This window comes from Pagrus pagrus (assembly GCF_965226575.1).
Source record: "Pagrus pagrus genome assembly, chromosome: 1".
NCBI classification, from domain to species: domain Eukaryota; kingdom Metazoa; phylum Chordata; class Actinopteri; order Spariformes; family Sparidae; genus Pagrus; species Pagrus pagrus.
In genome coordinates, this window is record NC_140185.1 from 36,170,258 (window position 1) to 36,193,822 (window position 23,565).

General features: G+C 42.1%; 2 protein-coding genes across 15 annotated transcripts in view; both read right to left on the bottom strand.

Moving 5' to 3' along the window:
- The window catches only part of herc1 (HECT and RLD domain containing E3 ubiquitin protein ligase family member 1), a 61,499-nt gene extending 52,584 nt beyond the window's left edge, over positions 1-8,915 (bottom strand). For 7 of the 14 annotated variants that reach the window (XM_084361814.1, XM_084361813.1, XM_084361806.1 and 4 more), the window contains exons 1-5: positions 8,555-8,915; positions 3,005-3,981; positions 2,357-2,452; positions 1,590-1,784; positions 127-438 (exon numbers count right to left, since the gene is read on the bottom strand). In XM_084361814.1, coding sequence (XP_084217940.1) covers positions 127-438; positions 1,590-1,784; positions 2,357-2,452; positions 3,005-3,955 — 1,554 coding nt within the window. In that variant the 5' untranslated portion in view covers positions 3,956-3,981; positions 8,555-8,915. Of the gene's footprint in view, positions 1-126; positions 439-1,589; positions 1,785-2,356; positions 2,453-3,004; positions 3,982-7,467; positions 7,491-8,412; positions 8,437-8,554 lie in introns of those variants that run through there. The other 7 variants (XM_084361809.1, XM_084361807.1, XM_084361805.1 and 4 more) reach the window with 3 other exon arrangements.
- A 3,337-nt stretch (positions 8,916-12,252) lies between these two features.
- Positions 12,253-22,610, bottom strand: dapk2a (death-associated protein kinase 2a). Its single transcript, XM_084361929.1, has 10 exons — positions 22,553-22,610; positions 22,118-22,251; positions 21,775-21,903; positions 19,632-19,853; positions 19,314-19,452; positions 16,915-17,044; positions 16,662-16,737; positions 16,426-16,578; positions 15,995-16,040; positions 12,253-14,361 (listed from the first exon to the last, which is right to left on the bottom strand). The coding sequence occupies exons 3-10, from the start codon at positions 21,834-21,836 to the stop codon at positions 13,708-13,710; spliced, it is 1,482 nt and encodes a 493-aa protein (XP_084218055.1). The 5' UTR covers positions 21,837-21,903; positions 22,118-22,251; positions 22,553-22,610; the 3' UTR covers positions 12,253-13,707.
- Positions 22,611-23,565: the final 955 nt, after the last annotated feature.

Sequence of the window (23,565 nt, forward strand, 5' to 3'; positions counted from 1 at the left end):
GTCATACTTCTACTAACAGCTGCTTCTAATTAAATATTGGATTAAAGGAATAAAAAGCTGGAATGTGCATCATGTCAATAAATGACCATGTGTGAAGTTGTGCTCAGATGCTGGGTGAAACCATACCTTCCCCTGAAGTGGCCCCTGGATAAGTTTAGGGTATTTCTGTGTCGAGCTGTTCCCGTGACCCAGTTTGCCATAATCACCGTCACCCCAGCTGAACACCTCACCCTCCGTAGTGAAGGCCAGCGTGTGACCATCGGAGCCTTTGGACGACGACACCTTCTTGATGGCACGGTGGGGCTCAAAGGTCAGCTTCTTGAGGGTCGACTGGTTGTTAGAGTCCCCGAGGCCCAAGCGGCCGTAGCTGCCCTTCCCGCAGGCCCGAACAGAGCCGTCAGAAGAGATTACAAAAGTGCAGTACTGACCTGCTTCAATCTGCAGAGACAGGAGGAGAAGATGTGTGTTTGTGTGTAGACACAAAAACTGCAGGCTGACTCAGCATTCTTACACAATCGTCTTACTGTCACTGAGTGAGTGACTGCGACCAACAAGCAAAATACTATGGAGTGACCCGACAGTTTATCATAAGACAACAAAACATATGGCCCCTCATCAGCTGTATGACAGCTTCTGATCATTTATCATACGTAGATACAGTTCACACAAAACTCAGTCATCATCTCCCCCCTCCATGCTGAGGGCAAGTCAGGTGAAGTTTCATGGTCCACGTAACATTTCTGGAGCTTCACAGGAAAACAGTGTTGCAATTGCAATTTTGGATCTCGGGGCTTCCAGAGACTTGGATCACACCAGATGAGACGCATGAAGCCATTTTATATATTTATTTTAAGTTGTTTTCTTACTTTTAAAACAAGTCCCCAGCTACTTCAGTTGTATACGAGGGAGCTGCAACACTGTTTTGCTGTGAAGCTCCAGAAATATTTCGTTTTGTGGGGTTGAGCAGATAATGACTGGATGGATTTCATTTTTGAGTGAACATTTTTCAATTTCCTGCATATTTCTTGTTATTTTTCCTTTAATTCATGGCATCAGCACATTGGGGTAAAATGATCTTGTGCAAACTCTCTCAACAAAAATGCTCCACAAGTCACAACGCACATTAATCACCAAGGCTTCCTGATATTGTGTAAAGAAATGAAGTGCAGATACAGCTTGAATTACATGATATAACTGTTATCTTCATGTTGGGGTTTCCTTTCAATCCCAACAAAATAAGAGGAGACACTGCAGGCGAGAAAGAAATCTTGATATTGTCTGCTCCTCCATCTTAAAAGTGTCTGTCTCAGGATATCTCAATCTAACAAATACAGCATGTCATATGCTTTGACATACAGCGGTGGTTTCCCTGAGGGAGAACCAGTGTAATCTGCATTTGAATGCATTATTATCATGTCACCATGTCTACATAACAACCCTCTTTGATACTGATCAGGACAACTCATGCCTTGAGGTCAATAACACACTCACGACAGCTTCTTTACTTCTAAACAAGAACACAGGATGTTTCTTCTCTCAACATGTGCAGACAAACAGCTCTACAGCAGAGGTGTGAACTCTTTTCTTACTGTCTGTGCATCGGCGAAGCTGGCGGCCAGCTTGGGCTGCAGGATCTTCTCCTGTGTCCCCTCAACGAGCTGGTGGCTGCTGTTACTGCCCCACACGTAAACCTCACAGGTTTCAGACACCACGGGGGCCTCGCCAGTCTGAATGCTGTCTGGACTGACACAGGTGCGAGAGTAGTCTGATGCCATCCGACATACCTGGAACAAAAGGACGTGATCGAAGAACCGGTCGAGTCAGAAATCCTTCAAATTACTTTTACTCATTCTCCTCCCAAGGTAACAATTTAATAACATATTTTTAGTGGAGGGAAATTCATTTCATTTTAAAAATGTCTCTTTAGGTGACAGGTAACAGTTCTGAGATTTTTCAACACACAGGAGTTTTTTTACAGCCTTTTGGGGTCTATATATTATGTTTATGGATATTTTGTATTTCTTGTTGTTTCACTGCTTCATTAACTTCACCTGATATGTTTATCTGGATCATGTGAAAGCCTCCTATTGGCTGTGGGCACTACACTGGTGGATTGGTGTTGTTTGTTTGGAGCCCTGATAAAGACCTGATGGTCGACACAACTTTTTTAATATTTTAAACAATAACAATAAGGCTTTTTCAATATTTCCTTTCTTTCTTGATATTGTTTGCCTGGATTGCATTTGGAAACACAGAAGAGTAACTTGTATGACAGTTTTGCTCAGATGTAAAAGAATAAAATTGGATGTTGACATGTTATGTACATACACTGTAATGAAACAATTAATGTTCTTACTTCTTCAAACAGACACAGTGCTGCCTCATACAATGAGCACAGGCCGTCAGAGGTCCGTGTGGGTTCCCTCCACTGGCTGCGATCTGCTGACGAGCCCTGAGACGATCACATAAACATAACAATGTTAAGACCATACATGGCTTCAAACCAATACACGTACGAACATTACCCTCAATACTATCAGGCCTTTATCAGGCTCTGATAAAGAAACAATTAATAACCCACAGTCAGCACAATTAAAGCTGCCATTTGTAAGAAAAATTGATTTTTGAGTCTCAATCCTACCTCGTCAAAAACTGACGCTTTGGGATGCGGCCTTTAAATTACATCCTCATGATACATTTTAGAGAAACAATAATCCCTGAAAAAACTTATAAAACCTAATGGTTTCAATTATCACACTTGAACATCATACCAACTAACCCTAACACAATAATATCAGCCAACCAGAACATCAGTCAGGCTCTTCTAGAAGGCATGTAGATCAATAAATGTTTTTGTTCATTGTCCTCAACATGTTTTGTATCAAGTCTCTTGTTTCTAAAGCCTGACATTTTTAGGTCCATTTGACAGCTCAGAGAAACAAAAGCTGTTTTCTGTACCACTAAGAAAACTTCCCATCAGTCACTGTTGTTAATGTTTACTTACCAAAGAGCGTCTCATCTGCATGAGGATGTTCATGAAACAATCATAGCCGATGAGCCCCTCCTGATTCTGAAGCACCTTGTTCTCCTCCATCGTGCTGACCACAGCTGATGCAGCCAAGGCCATCTCAATCCACTCCAGCAGGTAGCGCAGGGAGCCCCGCTGAGAGGCGAGCCCTAGAAGAAGCTCTGAGGCAAGCCGACGCCCTAAAATATCCGCCCCGGAGTTTGGCATGGTCACTCCCTTGAGGAAAGTGGTGACCTGGGCCAGGCAGTCCAGGCCCATCGGTGGGATCTTGCTCTCGTTGGCCAGAGAGAGGGGCGGCAGGGAGCTGACCACGTCAATGGCTGTGTGAATTACATCATTACACAAGTTTATGTTGCCCCCGGGACCTCCACCAGGGCTAGGTGGAGGAGGCATCATCCAGCTCTGGCGCAGCAGAGCAAACAGCAGGCTGAGGCCTGTGCGAACACCCATCTCAATGAGGGCATCGGTGCTGGAGCGCGGCCGCTCGCTGACAGAGTGCAGATCAGCTGAGCCCGAGTTGTTCTCTGGAGAGTGCTGCTGCTGCTTGACCTTCCCCTTGTCGTGGTACTTGTTGGACAGTGCGTAGAAGATGCGCTGCAGCACCAGCACACGTTTGCGCAGAGCGGCAGCGAAGGGAGAGTCAGAGCAGACCATCTTGGCCAAAGCCAACTGGCTGCTGAGGAGAGCATCCAGGTAGTGCTCCTGCTCATCGCTGGAGAGGGATTCACGCTCGAAGTCTGGAAGTTGGGGGCCCTTCAGACACAGCACCTGCTGGGGCAGCAGCACAGCCTCTTTGTTGGCCAGCAGCTTTGAGTAGAGCACTGACACTCCCTCCCGCGTGGCTATCGACTCGCTGTCCTCCGTGATCCATGAGCTGTTTAGGTGCTCCAGCCATTTCAGTTTCACCGGGGGGATCATTAAAGCCATTGCATGTCACTCTGGAGCCATCAGTCCTGAAAACAGTGAGTCAACATCATACACAATGTTAATAAAAAGCTTGTGAAAAGTAACTTCTTCCTCAAACACGTGGGCTGGATAATATGTCTTTTCTCAAAGGGCCACATAAAACACAATAACCTTCAGGTTGAGGTTATTATAGTTTCACGCCTGCAGATATCTTCTACGTACCAACCTCAGTAAACTTAGCATCTTTTTCCTCATTGTATAATAATGTGATCTATGAAGAAATGAAGAAACATTTTCCCTAAATGTTGATGAAGGTTCTCAGTCAACGACAATAAAGCTCTAAAATGTTCACGTGCCGTCGATGCAGATGAAGTAATAAAGGTAAATGTGACCTATTAAATAGATAGTCCAGGTCATCTATATGAACAGGGCCGTCTGCTGACTGAAACATTTGTGGTTTTAATGTCACTTATGGGAACTTAACATGTGGTTAGGCTCATAATTTATTCACATTGCTCTTCCTTGAAAATCTCTGCTCAAATCTATACGCATATAAAACCAGGACAATTTTATGATCATCTTTTAAATGTGTATTGATTATGTTGCTGTGGTTTGCTTGAATTCACTGTCTATAGAAGTACGCATGCATTGAACTGAAACTCGATCATGACTGAGAGACTTTCACTAAAGTGAAATTTGATTTATTCCATGTAGGAGCAATTCTGTAAAGTGCTTAGTCATGCTTTGTTAATTCAAGAATACACCAGCCAGGGCTGCAACTCTACGAGCAATGAGAGCACCATGCTTGCCATGCTGTTCGCGGTTTCAGTTTCATGCAAATATCTTCTCATTCAGAGGCAATATAAAAACAGCCATGGACATCAGAAATGGTCCACTCTTGCCAAGCTAAAAAACACTGCTCTCGACCAAACTAAACCAAGTGCTGGTTCTGCACTGGTGCTAGTTGCAGGTTCAGAGTTGGTTCAGCCTGGGAACCTTTAAAGAACTGAGGAGTCACATCAGTCAGTCACCGTATACATCTCCAATTTCCCAGCACAACTAGGAACAACTACATGTATGATGGACTAAGTGTTGCTCCTGAGCTTTTCCAAACATGAGCGATCCTCGGACCACTGTTGCCTCAACTTGGCGCCCGTTGTAAAAAGCAGAACACTCCACACCAGCTCTGGTTTTTGAAAATGGTGATCATAAGCAGTTTTAGTTGGTCCTTGGTCACAATAACCTCGTCCCCAGCCCCTGACGTAAGCAGTTCCTTGTTCTAGACCAGCAAAGTGCTGCTGCCACTCTGGAACCAGTTTTCCTGGCCCAGATCCAGATCTTTGGCTGTCAAAACGCAAAGTACTGGTTCCAGCGAGGCACTGGCACCTGAACCGCTTGGTCGGGAAAAACTACCCTGATTTAATAAAGGTTTGTCATGTTACACTACATTTAATCACTACTGTCATTTCTGACGTTTAGCTGTTCTTTCGAGGACTAACTCCAGCCTACCACACTGTAAACGCAACACATGCTGACCTTTACACAACAGGTCGGAGAAGTCCAAACTGCGCTCTAAAGAATCGTTACAGGAAAACAAAAAGCTGCTTTTTAACTCAAGTAAAATGAGACACCAGCTGTAACCAACCATACTGCTCCTGCTGCCTGTAAGTTAATGTTGACATAAGCAACACCAGATAAGCTAAGTGTGTGTTGTGGGTCAATCCACATTTATATAAAAATACACTGACTGGCATTCTCATGGCGGTGATAATCAGTAAACTGAACCGATGATGACAAGGTTCAGATTCAAGTGTAGGTCACACTGCTGGCAGTATGTGTGTTTTGGGGCCAGAAGACATGCAGCTGATAAGAGAGGTTATACTGCATTAGATTACATTTTACCGACAGCTGCTTCCAGCATCAGTCCCCATCACGTGCTGTATGCACGTTAGGGTTGAACCTTCCAAAACTAAGATTATTTGCAGGGTTTCCATGACCAATCAATGATGAGATCTCTTATAGACAACACCATCCAGACCAGAGGTGTGGAAACTTCTTCATTATAAAGATGCATCGCGATGCGGATGTGGAAGATTCTGCATCGATGCAGAGACGGAGCATAATCAAGAGTCTGCAGCTTATGCTGATTGTTGATTGTCCGACCTCAGCTGGAAAATAAAGTTGGGAGGCAGAGATCATCTGCAAGTGATGAAAAAAAACTCAGAGTATTTTTTAAAACGGACATCTTGGAGCATGTGTCGGATTTTAGGAACCCGCTGTGAAGCACGAACTGGACGAGACTTCTGCCTCGCAACAATCACTAATCACATAAGCCATTCTCACCTGGAGCTAACGTCTGCAGCCATGAATAATAACTGTTACAGCAGCCCAGCTAATCAGCCAAGATCTGAGGAGGCGCTGTCAACTCTGGGAGAGGTGTGTGCAGCAGAGTCAATAAATGCCTCATCCTAAAGCTGCCATGTGAAAATATTACAGTAGATTACAACAAACATGAACGACACTGCAGATGGTTACATGTTTTGCTTTTGTAATGTTTATGTATTGAAAAGATGCAGCTTTTATACTGTAGACTGATTATTGGAAGGACTGTCTGAATAAAAGGGGAATTTAAAACATGAAAAAGTAGCAATGTGCAGTATCATTGAGGATGCCATACGCTGACAACTGAATCGTAATCGAATCATGAGGCCGGTGAAGATTCAAATCTCTAACCCAGACACGCCTGCACCAATCGGACTTGTGAACATGATACATGCATTATATTGCGGTATGAAAAAATATATGAATTATCACCTGGTAGCTTGAATATCTCTATTTGGACAGAATTAGGAGGGGAGTGTATTTTACCAGAAAACCAGATTAGGGCCCATTTTGTTTGATAAATTCATCAAGAATGATTGTGGTTGGTGGTTCGCTGTGCATGAAGAGAGTGCATGTCACTCTCAAGCATCAAAGTCACATTATTTATTTAAGAGCCCTTAAAAGGTGCAGTATGTAAGGATTGGCTACCTGTCAAATTCAAACAAACCCTGCAGCGAGTGGGTTGTGTTAGCTGACTCTGCTCGGAGCAGCGGGCGATTGTTGGTGCCGTTTACTGTCTGACTATCACCTCTTGACGTACAGCGTGGCTAAGGGCCAGCTGGTTGTTTCACATTCTTTAAAAAAACAAAATAGTTAATTTTTGAAGGTTTTAAACTAAATTTTTGACACATTGCACCTTTAAATTGGACTAAATCACACAGACGTCATTGCTCCTGAATCAAGCAGTGCAGCCCTACTTACAATATCGTTATTACAGCTTTTTACTGAGTAAGTGTCCCAATGCCAGTAACTGACGTTAAACTCTACGACCTGAGCACAGCATGCTTTTCTGGCATTGTAGATTTGATTGTGGGGGAAAAAAATGGTTGGAAGTTCAAATGGCAAAAAAACAGAAGGGTTATTTTTGATCTCCACGCTGTCGCCAAGCCTCACAAGTACAAACACAAAGTCTACTGCGAGCGTTGCCTCACCTATCCAGAATGGTCATGTCAGGAGAACAGACATGATGGAGACTTTATCCACACGTGTGTGAACTACAGAAATACATCTTCATCTTCTCTGGCTGGTGTGAGAATGCTGCAGCAGACTGTAAGCATATTGCACCCATTTATCCTGTGTATCCCAAATCTGATCAAAGTCATGTTTCCTGAAGCTGTGGTTCATCATCCATCAACCATCATCATCCTGACCCCTGTTATCTAAACACATCATGTTTATCACCCAGCCTGTGCTTTGCTCCCAAAGGTCCACTCCTGGTTTGCCCCAGGTTATGTGAAGGTGAGTGACTTTTCCAAGACACACACTAATTAGGTAACAGGCAGCAGTAGAGATGTTCAGGTGCGGTTACAGTATGATTATAAGCAGTTAGCACCTAGCTAGCTTACTGGAGAAGTCATCTGCAGCAACGGCCCATGCTAACACTGGTTTAGTATCGGCTGTAGCTGCGGTTGATAGCACATAGCTAACCTGTGGACAGCTAGTATCGTGACACAGCTGGCCTGACAGCGGGAAGGTTTGCTAACGAGCTTGTTGTGTCAGATCTGAGAGGCAGTGCTCACTGTGATGATGGTCACCAGCAGCTAGCAGCCTCCAAATCACTGACATTACAGGAGACTGGAGAACATTTAAGGTTTTACATTACACACACGTAACGTTAGCAGCCGCCTAACAAGCTCTTGCAGCCAACTGAAGCTGTGATGTTAAACGTTTGCACGGGCGGGCAGTTTGTTTTGGAGCAGACCACAAAGACGACTGTCAACTGACGCTACTGTTTACGTTAGCTAACGTTAGCCAAGTTTCCTCACGTCACTCAGCTAGCAAAGCATAAAAATACCTAAACACAGAGAAAACACACTCAAGTGCGGGCACGACGGGGAGATAACAGGTAGGCTAAGCAGCCAGAGGGGAATGCATACCTGTCCAAAAGGCTCAACTGCATAAAGCGTGAGCTATTTTGGCCAGTATTAGGTTGGCTTATCTGCTGTCTCATAGCGTCGGGCAGGTTAGCCTGCTAGCTGCACTTTCCAACGTTAGCAGGAATAAAACAAGCTCGCTCACCAGCAACTGTCGGGGGCCTCCTCTTCTCTGCGTCGCGACTAGACAACAGCCGACCTGTGCGTCATCGCATGAACACGAACAGTTCAGTCGATATCCGAGCGCTTTGATAACGTTATTGTGAAAGGAGACAGAGCCGTGCACGGATTCCCATGCCTCCGCCCGCCTCTCCCGTACCTTCCACTGCGATTAGCTCCGGTCCGCTCAGTCCCAGCCCCTCACTGAGCCCCAGCCCAGGGCGGTGACGTTGGGACCTGTCTGTCGGTCTCCCCGTCTGTCGGTCTCCCTGTCTGTCTGTTTGTTCGGTCTGTCTGTCTTCCCCAGCCTGTCTGTCTGCACACATCTCCCTGTATGCTGTGTATGTTCACACCATATATCAACAGAGGCTCGTCCTCTCCGTCACTCACGCCCACAGAGACAAAGGAGAGCAGTGATGTTCACATGTCATCTGACTGAGACATGTTGTTTATCATAATCTGTTTGTCTTGTAACTCATTTCATCACATTTAATATATGTGCTTAATTTAAATGTGAATAAAGGGACACGTTTATATTTTTTATAGTTCCAACAATAAAGATGTTTATGTCAGCGTTAAAGGTGCATTATGTAGTTTTGGGGAAGAAATGTTAATCAGGAGAGAAAAATCTTTATCTGCTTAAACAAACTAAATAAACAACTCCCTGAATAATCTGCATAAACAAACTGACCTTAAAGGGGCGCTGTGTAGTTTTGGAAAAGAAATTCAAACTCAGAGTTTTAATATTTACAATACTAATGAGGTAATAATAAAAAAAAAGGTAAGTGAATAAACAAGCTGTTCTCAGAGGAAAATAAGGTCCCAGAACACTGCTTGAAGCTAGAAAGGTGGCAGGGTCCGCCACACGTAAACAAAGTTAAACAGTATAAAGTGTGTTGTCCTTTGAGGTCAGTTTGTTTATTCAGTCATGAAAACAAAGAGAGTTTGTTTATTTAGTTTGTTTACGCAGAAAGAAACACGGACAACACACCTTCATACTGTTTTACTTTGTTTATATTCATTCGTTCGTTTGTTTTCCCTCATTTTCAATGATGTTTAGAGCACAAATAAACAGAATAGGTGCAACAATGTGATAACAAACAGAAACAACAAACATAACACAGAACAAATAAACAGAATATGTAGATAAAAAATGATAACAGATAAGAAACAAACATGACAAAACACAAATATAACAGAAAAAGTGCACAAAAGATAAACTGTGAACAACCACACATGACAGCCAGAAGACGTTAAACTGGCCTACAGGTAAAACTGTATCAAGTTTAAAATGTTTGAAGTGTTTGAAGCACAGAAACTGAAAGACAGTTTTCCCAGGTGGCAGGTATGTGGCGGACCCTGCCACCTTTCTAGCTTCAGACAGTGTTCTGGGACCTTATTTTCCTCTGAGAACAGCTTGTTTATTCACTGATGGAGAAGATGAATATTTCTCAGTTTGTATTATTAACTCATTAATATTGAAAATATTAAAACTCTGACTTTGAATTTCTTCTACAAAACTACATAATGCCCCTTTAAATTGTAGCATATGAACCGATTTGTTTAATAATCGTTATTGTAAATGATACTGAACTGAAAGTCGCTCAGCGGTGACGCCGTGTGATGTCACGTGGTGTCTAAAGAGGTTTTGTGGTTATCTTGACGGAGCAGACGTGGAGCAGCCGAGCCTAACTTCCACTTCCTTCTTTACCTCACAGCAGATCCTCTGTGTTTACAGCAGCTGCTGTCTCTGGAGAGGAGACACACATGAAGGAGGACATTAAAACAAGCGCTCCCAGCCTCACTTGAACAGGTGACACATGTCAACACCTTGATCATTAAACCTCTTGTCCTCCAGGGCGCCACCTATCTGCTGCTAAACATGTTTTAAAAATAAAAAAATCACATTTAAAGAGAATCTCCACCAATTGTACACATTAAAGTGTGTTTACAGGTCTGAGAGAGAACGACTGCACATGTAAAATAAGTAGTATAAAGCCTCTTGTTTCTCCAGAGGAAGCTGCATGTAATCTGATAAACTGCCTCCAGTGATGTCACTCAGTGGCTTAGATGCATTATGGGTAATGTAGGCACCAGATTTTAAAAAGGAAGAAGAATGAGTGGAATAAAAAAGGCGATATCTCCGATTCTCCTGTATCGAGTCAGGAAAAAGTTAAGTATTTTAACTAGTGGACTGCTTTTCAAAACAGCATTTACATTACCCACAATGCAACTTGTCCACTGAGTGACATCACTGGAGGCAGTTTATTAGATATAAGCAAGAAAGTACAGAAGGAAGTCTGTTACAAACACAGGAGGTAGATATAGATCAACAGATGTCTGCAACACAGAAGCTATTTAACATAATATCAATACTGGTATTTCTACAATCTCTGCACATAACTTTTGTTAATTTTATAATTTTTTTAAACTAATAATTTGAACTAAAATTATCACATACTGCACCTTTAAGCCTAAAATTGATTTGAGTTGATCTGATGTGATCTGTATAAAGTTTCTTCTTTATACAGATCAGCCTCAGAATTGAGCTTCAGATCAATGTCTTTGATCACAAGAGGAAGAAAACTATTGACATTTATTATAAACTTAAATGAATAAATTTCAGTCAATACGGATATCGACACATTTTATCCATTTATAACCTACTCATACCCCAGAAAAGTAATGATTTGTAGTGGATACTTGTTTAAGCCGAGTACTCACTAATCCCCCGTACACAGCCTGGATGTTTGTGTGCTGATCCGTCTTCATGTTGCAAATCACATCTTTTATGTGCTGAAATGAATAATGAGTTTGATACGAGGGAAAAGAGTGAATTTACATACTGTTTAATACCTTTGGAAAGAACATTTATTTAAAAATGATGCTGAGATTCAATCTACTACTTAAAATGAGCCCTCCCTACATACACAGACCTCTGTGCTCTCAGAATAGCAGGAAACGTCTACATATGGTGTGGAGGCTCTCTCTCTCTCTCTGGGTGTTGATTTCAGGAGCCTCCTGGTCTGAAGTCTCGCTCGCGTCCCAGCTGGTCATAATTTCTGATCCGTTCCACATATCCCTGCAGGCAGCACCTCTCACCGCTGCCATCATTACTAACGGCCCATGGCTGACACACTTGTTAGCTCCATGATTCAGCAGCTGGCCCAGAGAGTCTGCAAGTCTGATGTTTACCGTTTTCACCACAAAAAAAACAACAGTTATGTAACTTCTTCTGCATGACTTCTGATGAATTACGCATCAGAAAACGCTGCATCATTCTTCTTAAACTGCACTGAAGAATTTCATAAATCAATTTGAAATAATCAAGACTTCAGTTTGTATATTTTTATAGTTAAAGTGCCCAAAATGCTTCCAGCTCTGATTTGGATCCAGTTGCCATTCAGAAAAAAAAAGAAGAAGCTTTGATTGACAATAAAAATTCAGTCAGTGACGTCATCAATGGACTCGAGTGAACCCTGTGCTGACCGTCGTGACACAAACATATATATTTAAAATATGTTTACTAGACTTCTGAACAGCATTCGTGTTATGGCTGCTAGTACAAAAATGCAGAACAAACAATATTGTGTAAGTGCTCTTGTGCAAACATCAGCAGGCTGCATTGATCAATCTGAACTCATGAGTAACCTGCTTTTCAGTGTTTGACTGAAGCTAATGTCATTTTTTTTTAGACCTTTATTTATTCAGGGAGAGTTCACGGAGAGCGATGCTCTTTTTTACACAAACTCGTCTCACGTGAATCACGTTCACACAGTTACACCTGAGAGCTGCTCGTATCAGCACACACAGCACCGGGTCATCTGCAGCCAATGAGCAGCTCCAGTCAGAGGGGCAAGCGGCCTTTCTCTTTCCCAACAGGCGACTGCCGACCCTCTGGTAACACGCTCGCCTCTCCGATCATTTACACTTCAGTGACTTTATCAATAGTCTATATGCTCATTGGCAGAATACTGAACACCACACACATTCACACATCCATAGTACCAAAACAAGTATGTATACTGTTTCTATATTAAGCCCTTATCAACAAAATACACATGAAAAAGTCATCACGTCTGATCTCCAACACACGACCCAAGAGGCTGACATTAGTGACTAAAAAACAAAAATACTGAAATGTTTTTGTTGAACACTGAATGTGAAGACAGCATGAAGTTAAAATTAGTTTTCAGCATTAAAATGTACCGTTTTTATACAGAAATGTTACATTACGTTACATGTCTATTATATATATACTATACTATACTATATACTATATTCCTGCCTATAAGTGTCATAACTTCAGTTAACAAATCAAAAGCCAGATGTGATTCTTCCAGTTTTCAGTCCTCACCTACGTACCCAACACTTTGTTCTTGTAGCTGCACACACACATTGCAAAACCTGCCAGGATTAGAAATTATACTCCTGATGGGTTTCTGTGGGTGAAAGGTTAAATAACTCTTCTGCCATCTAGCGACTCTTATTTTTTGATTTGTATGTTTGTTCCTAACTGACTGGTGAAATATCGATTCTGGCAGCTGCTGTGGACAAAAGATGATGATGGTGCAACAAAGTAAACTTTGTTTCAGTGCCGCACAACCAGACTCCTCAATTCACCCTCAGCACTTCACCATAAAAAAAGTTTTAATTTATGACTTATCAGACCAGGATCATCGTAATTTGACCTGAGGACAGAGAAGAATAACTATAACTCTACAGAAATAGCCAATCTTCTTGCTGATGGTCTTGTTGGCTTATGTAGGTCATGTAGAGGCATCAGTATTAAACTGAGACTGTTTCGTAACCAGTTAAAAGGTCCTCGTAGTAAAAGTACGGCAGTTAGATCACACCATGTAGCCTATCTTTAAATAAGGATTTGAAAATGTAAATGACAGCTGTCAGGCCATGAACCAATGATCTGTTGATCTTTACCAATCAGGACTCAATGGTCCAACAGAACCACGGCTGTCAGTGCTGTAAAAAGTTAAAGTTGTGGATTTGGAGACCTGTGACACCCCAGACACCATCCTCTAGGGCCTTCCTATAGCAGCCTCCTGTGACTCTGGATCTCTGCTCGTCACTGTGGGGATTTTTAATGGTTTCATAAAAATGGTGAAGCGCTACAGTGAGTATTTATCTTTGCTGTCCAGTTTCAAAGTCCAGATTGATCCCGGACAGCAGCTCTCCTCCACACGAGCGGTTCAGCAGCTCTTTCAGGGCTTCGTTCACGTCGTTGTTGAAGACGGTGGAGAAGCTGCAGTTGGGGTATCCTCCACCACCTCCATCCCTGGGAAATGAACCCATCACCTCCTGCACCCACTTCAGCTCATTGCTGAGCTCCAGACGCAGTGCGTCGAAGTGGTTCTGTCTCTCCTGGTAGCGGCTGCTGACGGCCCCGAGGCTGGAGCTGAACACCTGCATGTCGTCCTGCAGGCTCCTCTTGAAGGCCTCCACCTTACGAAACTCGTAGCGGATCTGCGAGAGCTCGTGGCGCACGCCTTCACTCTCCTCCTTGTACCACGCCTCCTTTTCATTGTATATAGACACCATGGCGTCGATGTCTTCTTGCAGGGAGTCGTGGGACGCTGCCAGGCTGACGAACGAGCTCTCCATCTGGTCGATGTCCTCCACCACCTGGGCGAAGCGCTCAAAGTTTACATAGGTGTTGTTGGGAGGCATGCTGGAGTGAGACTTGATGGTGTACTCCCTCAGGCGCTTCGTCTTCAGCTGGCGGCGCTCCCGTTTCTTCGGCTCCTTGGCTTTATTCTCCTCCTTGTGCTCATTGGACTTCAGGGTTTAAAGAAGGAACAGTTAGAACAGGAACAGACACAGGCAGCTCAGGAAATCCTGCTAATGCATCAGGTAGACTTGAGTTCAAAGGTGCACGACACACACAGATTTTTCCCTCTCTGGTATCTTGTGTAAAACACAGGCTTGTTCACAATGAGGCTGCAGGGAGATTAGCAATTATTACTTGATGCAGTGAAAGAAGTCCAAGACACGACTCGCCTACCATGTCAGAGTGAACAGGTGGCCATGTGGTCACTGCCACCATAAATTAAAGGGTGGCCACGCAGTGCACCATTTGGATTTGAGTTTGTTTGTTTGTTTGTTTGCACACATTAAATTCAAAGGTGGCTCCAAACCTATAGGGGGCAGCGTGACCAATAACTGCTGCTGACTGGCTGAGGGAGTCTACCTTAATTGCCATGTGTTGTGCAGAAACTACATTAACTTGACTCGTTTTGACTCAGAGCTAAAATACTCATTTGCTTTTCTACTTTGACTTCTTGACTCAACATAAAATCTTGTTTTCTCAGGTGCTCAGCTTGTGATCAGTTTGTCTTCCTCTATCTTGAGAAAATAAAAGGCAGATTTCTTGAAATAAGAAGATAATTTATCACAAGAAAATTAAGTTATAGGATCCATAAGAGTGGACCGTCACATAGACGCACTGCTCTGTTGGGTGAGTTTGTCATTTATGCATGCTGGCACGGCTCTGCGGATCCCTGACATTGTTAGTAGTGTCATGTGATAATAGGTTGATATGATTTCTTGAGATGACGAGACACAAATATCAAGAGTAAACAAGGTAATACAGTCATAAACTTAGTCAGAGATAATCGTTTTTCGTTTCAATAACTTGTGGCGTTTCTGGCTGAAATCTGCTGGGATAAAGATTGCATTAAAATATATTTCTCTCCACAGAAAAAACTGAATTTAAATGAAGAATCAAGGTCAATAAAAGTCGTCTCCAATATAAACATACTTCCAGAAAATCCCTTTTCTTATCTGGAGCTGGACGAGAGATTCGTCCGGCTGCGTGGGGACATCTCGGAGCATGAATCGCAGCTCCAACAGTCTGGCAGCCTGCAGCAGGGTTGCCTCAGGACTTTGTTTGCTCTTGGCTTAATTCATTATTCAGCACATGATCAGTGTTCAGGTCGCCGCTACTGAATTTAGCCTTCACACTGCATGATGCTGCTACGCTCTCCATGTGATGAGCGATGGGCTGACAGAGTAAACTCACTGCTGTTTGTTGATTTGTAGCTACGGCAGCCCTGAGGGGCAAGTGAGGATGTTTTTGTGATGATCCATTTTCAAAGTCTGTCCTGAATCGTTTTCTCTCCTGTGTTTGTGACTTTTGCCAGAATAATCTTTTTTAATGTTATTTTCACAAGCAACCTGATGAAGTGGACAGTGTGCCCGAGTCGCACCTGTCGATCTTAAGGTGTGCAAAAGCTGTACTTTCAGGAGGAAATTTAGTTTTTTTCACAGGTGAAAAAAAATGAATGGGGTGCAGTTCAGCCTCTTGTCGTCAAAATGAGCCTTACAAAATGCTTTTTTTCTGCCAAAACTTTTTTGTACACGTCTATACCTAGACAAAGTAAAATTATATAATTTAAAATGAAAGTTTTACCTTGATCCATGGGTGATTTAGAGCATCTTGGATTGTTAATCTTTTCCTGGAAGACAAAACAGAAAATGTCACCAACCCCTTAATGTCAATTTTCCCATTTAAATAGATTTGAGGTTGATAAATGATTTTATTATCACACTACAGTATTTATCTCTACACTGAATGAAATCTTCAAACTCAAAACTTATGACTTATGAGTCATTTTTATACGCTTCTCCCTAAAATTCAGCCCGACATATCCAACATCTTTAGAGACTTTGTCCTATCAGATAACATTAAAATAAAGATCTTTGGATTAGAACAATGTTTGGCTGCACAGCGTGAGTTTGCAATGACTGAGCAGCCAACAGGTCAGCTGAGTTCAAGAAGCTAAACGACAGATGAACTTTGAGTGATATGACATTTTCCTCCGGGCGTGCTCGAGCTCTTACTTCTTATCCTTCTCCAACAACTGGCTGATGAACTTCTTGGCCAGCTCGCTGGTGTGACAGAAGAACTCCTCATCGAACTCATAATTAATGGCTGAAATGTTCCTCAGTGTGTCCTGTTTGGTCTCCCCGAGGAAAGGTGAAGCTCCACTCAACCTGGAAGGGAAAATGAAAATAAAAAGCAGTTCATCACCCTTTTTTTACTGTAAGTCACATTATTTGATCTGGGGTTCACTTGCAGGATGTAGGTGATGACCCCGATGCTCCACATGTCTGCTTCTAACCCCAGAGGCTCATAGTTGACGATCTCCGGTGCTTCAAAGGAAACAGATGCATCACTGTTAAAGGGTAACTGGACAGCAGCTTTGGGATCTGGAGCTTCATCTTAACATGCATGTGCATCCATTTCTTCTTTTGTTTTTGTATATCCCCCTTAAAAAGTTCAAAATAAAATCATAATATAAGAAGAACTAACCAACGAACTCGTCTTACCGACAAACTCAGGCGTTCCAAAGATGTTTTTGAACTCGACCCCGGCTTCAATCTTGTGGGCGAGACCGAAATCGATGAGTTTGATTCTGGGTAACGGCACGTTCTTGTCCAGCAGCATGATGTTTTCAGGCTGCAGAGGACAGAGAGACGGAAACATCTGCCTGAATAACAAATACAAAAACTACAAATTACATGAACTATTACATAGTTTCCCTCCCTCAACTGTCTGTGTCTTCATTTTTATACAAAACAATCACTAGAGATCTGAGAGGAATTCACAAAGTTACTGTGAATATCAGTCAATTCATATTTTCTACATTACACACGGTTAATTGCTCCACCTAGTGGAACAAATTAATTAAATTCATTGTGCCGTCCACCTGATGCCGTCCACCAGAGGCTGCAGTCACTAAACTCTATCATATCACAACAAAACATCTATAATCAGCTTCAGAGTCTCAGAGAAACACAGTTATAAATAGAGTTTTCTCCACTACTATCTGGCAAACCGGTTACAGCACCTGATTGAATGGATCCACCCTCGTGTCGCTCATAAACATTAGATTGAATTAAACAAGCAGAACGCAACAGCATCTCAATACCAGCTCTCACAGCCTGCGGAAAATCCTTGAAATCATCAAATCACAAATAATCCCTCAACTCTCAGAGTTTTCACAGATTCCTCCTTCACTTCAACACATGGGAACAAAAATAATCCCAGATCTAAAACACCTACTGAAGGACAACTCATTCATCTCCTTTAAGACCTGATTCAGAGGCACGAGGTCAGAGAGGGGCTCAGAGGCAAACTGAACGGGGGATTGAGCGAGCCCGGGGACGAGTGACAAACGTCAGGCAGGGTCGTTTGCACACGCTCATCTCTGCCTCTGAGTTGGGTTGCCAGGTACCACAGCTTATATCCCGCACAGAAACTGAGAAACACTTTATTTTAATATTCATTTGAATCGCCATGAAATCAGGAGATTAACGTGAGGAATTACCAACCAGGAACACGGAGGAGAAAAGGTTAAAAAATAGGGAGACTCCTGCGAAAATCAGGAGTGTTAGCAGGTTTGCTTTTAGGCTTTACAGATATATATCTGATATTTTGAAACCCCATTCAAAGCACGTCATAATGTCAGGACTGGGCGACAAAATCAAATATCATATTTTTGACCAAACACCCTGAGATGACTGTTGTTACTTTCACAAAATACTACCACAATGAGATTTCTGATGAGTCATCATCAGTGATGTGGATATTTTGACTGAGTGTTTAGAGACCAGTTAACTCTCTTAGTTTCGTTAATGATAAAAAATTGTTATAATCTTTCGAGGAAAGTTTTCCTTCTTGGTCTCAAGAAGTACAAGTTTTTATCTTCTATCACCAGAGGAGGGATTTTTATTTGTAAAAGGTGAAATGAATCAACTTCAGATCCAAACACCACATTTTTACTGTTTCTTCAAGAAGATCGTAAACTGTCACACGGTCAACAGCTGGTCGTCACAGACATGACCTCCAACTGGAGAGTCAGGTCTTACGACGATAAGTTGCTGATTTTTGGTCACAATCATCGTTATTGAAGCAGTATTTCCTGTTCGGTCTCCTGATAGCTTAAACTGTGATGACTGTACTTCTGACAAAGAGGCCTTACAGACCATGCTGAGTCATCCTGAGCAGCAAAATCTGAGCGTGAAACAAGCTTTTTGTTGCTTTGACAAAATGTCACGGCTGAACTGACAAAGTTCAGGAGGTCATGAGGTGCATCTCAGTGACGTCTCCTACACGTCGTCACAACAGAATATGGTCTCGTGTGGACGAACCTTGAGGTCAAAGTGGGCGATCTTTCTGGCGTGGAGGTAGTTCACCCTCTCCAGGATCTGCTTGATGAACTGAGTGGCCTCCTCCTCGCTTGATTTTGGCATTTTAAGCAAAATGTCTTGAAAAATGTTGGATGGATTATCATGAAATCTGCTACGATCTTGCTCCTTCATGGGGTGGATTTCTTTGTCATTTTAAGCGAAATATAAATAAACATTGTCTGGGTTGCTATTTAATTCGGCTGAGAAATTCATGGTCCCCAGAGGATGAATCCCAATGCTATAGTGATCCTCTGACTTTTAAGCTTGTGCATGAGATTGACATTCAGCATTTTGGGCAAAATGTGTCAGTAAAGATTTGATAGGCATGAACTCTGCTGCTAATATTCAGTCCCAGGCCTTACAGAACATGCTGAGTCATCCTGAGCAGCAAAATCTGAGCGTGAAACAAGCTTTTTGTCGCTTTGACAAAATGTCACGGCTAAATAAAGTACAGGAGGTCATGAGGTGGATCTCAGTGACGTCTCCTACATAATAAGTCATAAGTCACAACAGAATAGGGTCTCGTGTGGACGAACCTTGAGGTCAAAGTGGGCGATCTTTCTGGCGTGGAGGTAGTTCACCCCCTCCAGGATCTGCTTGATGAACTGAGTGGCCTCCTCCTCGCTCAGAGACTCCTTCTGTGCCAGGAAGTCGAACAGCTCCCCTCCAGAGACCCTGAAACACAAACGTCCATCACTCACATGTCAGGTAAATCAATGTAACATCGCTAAATCAGTGCAGAGTAAGACTTTCTTAACCTACGATCCGAAAACTGACATGGACACAAATTTAGCTTTCATCACGTCCGTTATTATTTCCGTGTTTTTCGGGACACCTGGTCCTCTGTGACTCACAGCTCCAGGATGAGCACCACATCCGTCCGGTTCTCGTAGACGTCGTGCAGCGTGACGATGTTGGGGTGCTGAATCTGCTGCAGGATGTCCACCTCCCGCTCGATCTCCTCCCGCCTCACTCCTCGAGAGCTCGCCATGCTCTGACGCTTCTTGATGAACTTGGCGGCAAATTCCAGACCTGTGCTCTTCTCTCTGCATTGTTTGACGATGGCAAACTGCCCGCTGAAATACAGAAGGGGAGAGAGAAAACATATAGCGGGATATCATCTTACTCATGATAGATATACTGGTATTGCTTGTAAATCAACAATAAGTAGCAAGAAATTATCATACAAGAGTTTCATGTCATTTAGAAACAGCTATCAGTCATCATTACATCATTACTGATGGAGATCTCTAGAGGTCGACAGCCAGGAGAGACTCGGGCGTAAGTGAGTGAGTAAGTATTACATAATGTGTCCACCAGGGAGCACTGATGAGTTTATTAATCAGTTCATATTTGTCACAATTCTTTAAAAAACACAATTTAAGGGCTCTTTATCAAATGTTTGTCTTTCCTGTGTGTTCTACCTTTATTGAAAGTAGCGTCCTCATGAGACGCACCGTTATTCTGAGTAAACTTGTGGATTTTGTTCACAACTTAACAAAATATATAACAAACGTTTAGTTGTTTTGTTTTAAAGCACAATTCCTACATTTTTGCTTAAATGTTTAAATTTTTCAATACTTTAAGTACATTTTCCTAATTTTTGTTTTTATGTAGTTTTGTAGAATACATTTCAATATTTACAATATTAACAAGGTAATAATACAAACTCAGAAATATTTATTTTTTTCCAAAATAACACTGAACACTGTTTGAAGCTAGCAAGCTGGCAGGGTCCGCCACATATAAACAAAGTATAAACTACGTTTTCCTTGAAGGTCAGTTTGTTTATTCAGTTTATTCCGTCATGAAAACAAAGAGTTTGTTCATTTAGTTTGTTTAGACAGAAAGAGATCTTTCTCTTCCCCTAAACTACAGAGTGCACCTTTAAATACTTTTACTCAAACAAGGGATCCGAATACTTCCTTCCTTTTCCCACCGCTTCAGTTTATTCATAGCGTCACACACATTCTGCTGCCTGTCACTCTTATACACTCACATTACAACACGAGCAAACGCTCAATTTCATGCTGAGCTCGATGTGGTTAAGTGTTTAAAATCAGAAGGTTATACGACTGTGCAGCTGCGTCTATTTTTTCCTGGTTCACTCGGACGGCCTGTAAGCGAACACTTCACTTCCTCGTCTGAGCCGGTCTGGGATCAGATACAGCCTCAGCTAAAGATAGAAGGCTGCTTTAAAAAGCAGCCTGACATGCAGAACAGTTGTCTGACAACACACAGCAACAACGAGGACGCAGATACAAACGACTTCATCTCCATTTTATTGACATTTATACGCTCCGGTTTATTGAACCACTTTATGCTGATGATAATTTGACAGCAGTCCAACAGGAAACACACAATTTGACTCTTGTTTAAGCATTAAAAGGAATAAAAATACATCACTGAGTTGTGCAGGGGGCATTTTCAACACGCAGTTAATGATTCAGTGTAATTTCCATATTATTATAGCGCAGCAATAACTGCTGGCTGCAGTGACCTACATGCTTGTCAGTGCCCTTGAGCAAAGCAACCTCGGTTTACTTCCAGAAATGTGTTTTCTTCTGCTACAAAAGACTCTGAAAACGTTACTTCAGATAACTTTTACAAGCTCAACACCAACACTGATTTTTATTAATGATCATCAAACTTATATATTAATATTACTGATGTCTGATTCACTATTAAAGTACAATTCTGAAGTGGTGATATAATGAAAACAAACATTAGACAGGTTTTCCATCATCCTGTCACTGAAATAAATAAATATATAAAATTAGAGTACAGTCATAGTTTTTATTCGTATTTGTATTTAATTATATTATTGTCTGTTCATTTCTAATCTACATATTTGAGTGTTCTCATGTTGTTTTGTTATTCGTATGTGAGGTTTAGCTGCTGCAGCTGTGCAGTTCCCCTTTTGGGAATTATATCCTCCATTTAAAGAAGTTGAAAAAAGATGCAAATATTACATCCTGCATGCATGCATGTCTGTACCTTCCCAGCTCTTCACCAATTTCATAGAAATCCTCCACCTTCTGCTGTTTGAATAAATCCATGTCTGCAGTCCTCTCTGGTGTTTGTAGTTATGATAACTCCTCTGGTTCACTTCTCATCTCTCTGTACCTGAAAGTTAAAAACAGTCCACATATTATTATTATTTCATAATCTGGGGAAATGTTTCCACAATTATTTCACTTAATAAGTTTTTTAAAAAAACAAGTAAGACTGTTAGATGTGATTACCTTGACAGTTGGACACTGAAGTAACTTAAGATATTGCAAATGTGTAATGTTACACAAGATATGAGCAATAATACGAGTGATTATAAATGTCTCACCGTGTTAAAGCTAAAGTCTCGGTGGTGGACACCTTGTCCTCCTCCTGTCCTGTGTGTCCGTCCAGTGTGTTGTTCAGGCCATGTGCCTCGACACATGCCTTTCTCTGGCAGGAGACAGCGTCACACTGAACTCCCTTTAGAAAACCACACATTTAATGCGGCAGCGCTCACAACAAACCAGAAACTACTACATGTTTTCATATTTCACATGTGAGTATAATAGTTAACGGTGGCTCGAGCAAAGCAGGTCGTTCGAGCTGAATGTAAACTTTAACTTATTTGACGTCACATTGCCCTTCACACCAGGACATGACACACAAGTGCGAAATCTTGTTTTTAAAAGATGATTTGAGGTTTTTTTATTTTATGCCGAATTGAAAAGTAAAATGTCTTAAGTCCGCAGATGTATTCAAAAATCCTGAATCAGTCACGTACCTTTGAATATATTTAAGTGAACTTTTTCTTCGCAGTAATATGAACGGGCTTCGGCGCGTCGTGTCTCAAAAAACACAAAACGACACAGCTGTGCGCGCGCTCTGCCTCTTGGCTCGACCATCTGTTCGGCTCGCGCGCGATGCCATGACACCTGTTGTCTCGCCCGCTCAGGCACAATGTAAAGTCTGAAAATCAATTGATCTTCATAGATTGTTGCTATAATAACAATGATTAATTTAATTATTTGCTATTTACTATTATTTACTAAGAATCAGATTTTTCATCAAGCAGCATCATGACGTTGACGTTCACCATTCTGAGCAAAATATCAGTAAATCCTGGAGGGATTACTGTGGATTCATGTTCCCTAGAGGATGAATCCTAATGACTTTTGCAATCCTGTGACTTTTCAAGTTATGCCACCATGTGATTGACAGTTTTGGGATTTTAGTGAAATATCTTTGGATGGATTGTCAGCGAATCTGCTCGAGATATTCAAGGTCCCAGGAGGATGAACACCGGCTTTGGAAAGACTCTGACTCTTCATCTAGTACCACCAGGAGTTTGACATTCAGCATTTTGAGCAAGATATCTTGATAGATATCGGATGTACTGCTGTGGGATTTGGCTTCGATATTCATGGTCCCCAGAGGATGAATCCCAGACTTTTAAGTTACAGTATGTTTCTACCTCGCTGGGACGGGCTGTTGGTCCTCAGATGGGATTTGAGTCCATGTAATGAAACAGTCCAGTCAGATTTTTGTCCTCACACTGTGATCGAATCAAGCGCTCACACAAATACACTCTATTTCTCTTGTCCATATGAGATCCTCCGTTTTTTTCACACAGCACAAAATAAAAACAAACAAAGTGAAATATTTATAATGCGACCGAGCCATTAAAGTTCAATCTGGGAAGAGGAACACCGATAGTAAAATGAAACAGGCCGCCTGATGACAGGTAGAGGAGTCATTGGTAGATTAACTGAAACAACACCACCATTCAGATGAGAG

Coding starts and splice junctions, on each gene's coding strand:
- dapk2a (XM_084361929.1), bottom strand. CDS start 21,836: ATGGATTTATTCAAACAGCAGAAGGTGGAGGATTTCTATGAAATTGGT. Junction 19,453..19,631: donor GTGGTGCTCATCCTGGAGCT/GTGAGTCACAGA, acceptor TTTGTGTTTCAG/GGTCTCTGGAGGGGAGCTGT. Junction 17,045..19,313: donor TCGCCCACTTTGACCTCAAG/GTTCGTCCACAC, acceptor TGTCCTCTGCAG/CCTGAAAACATCATGCTGCT.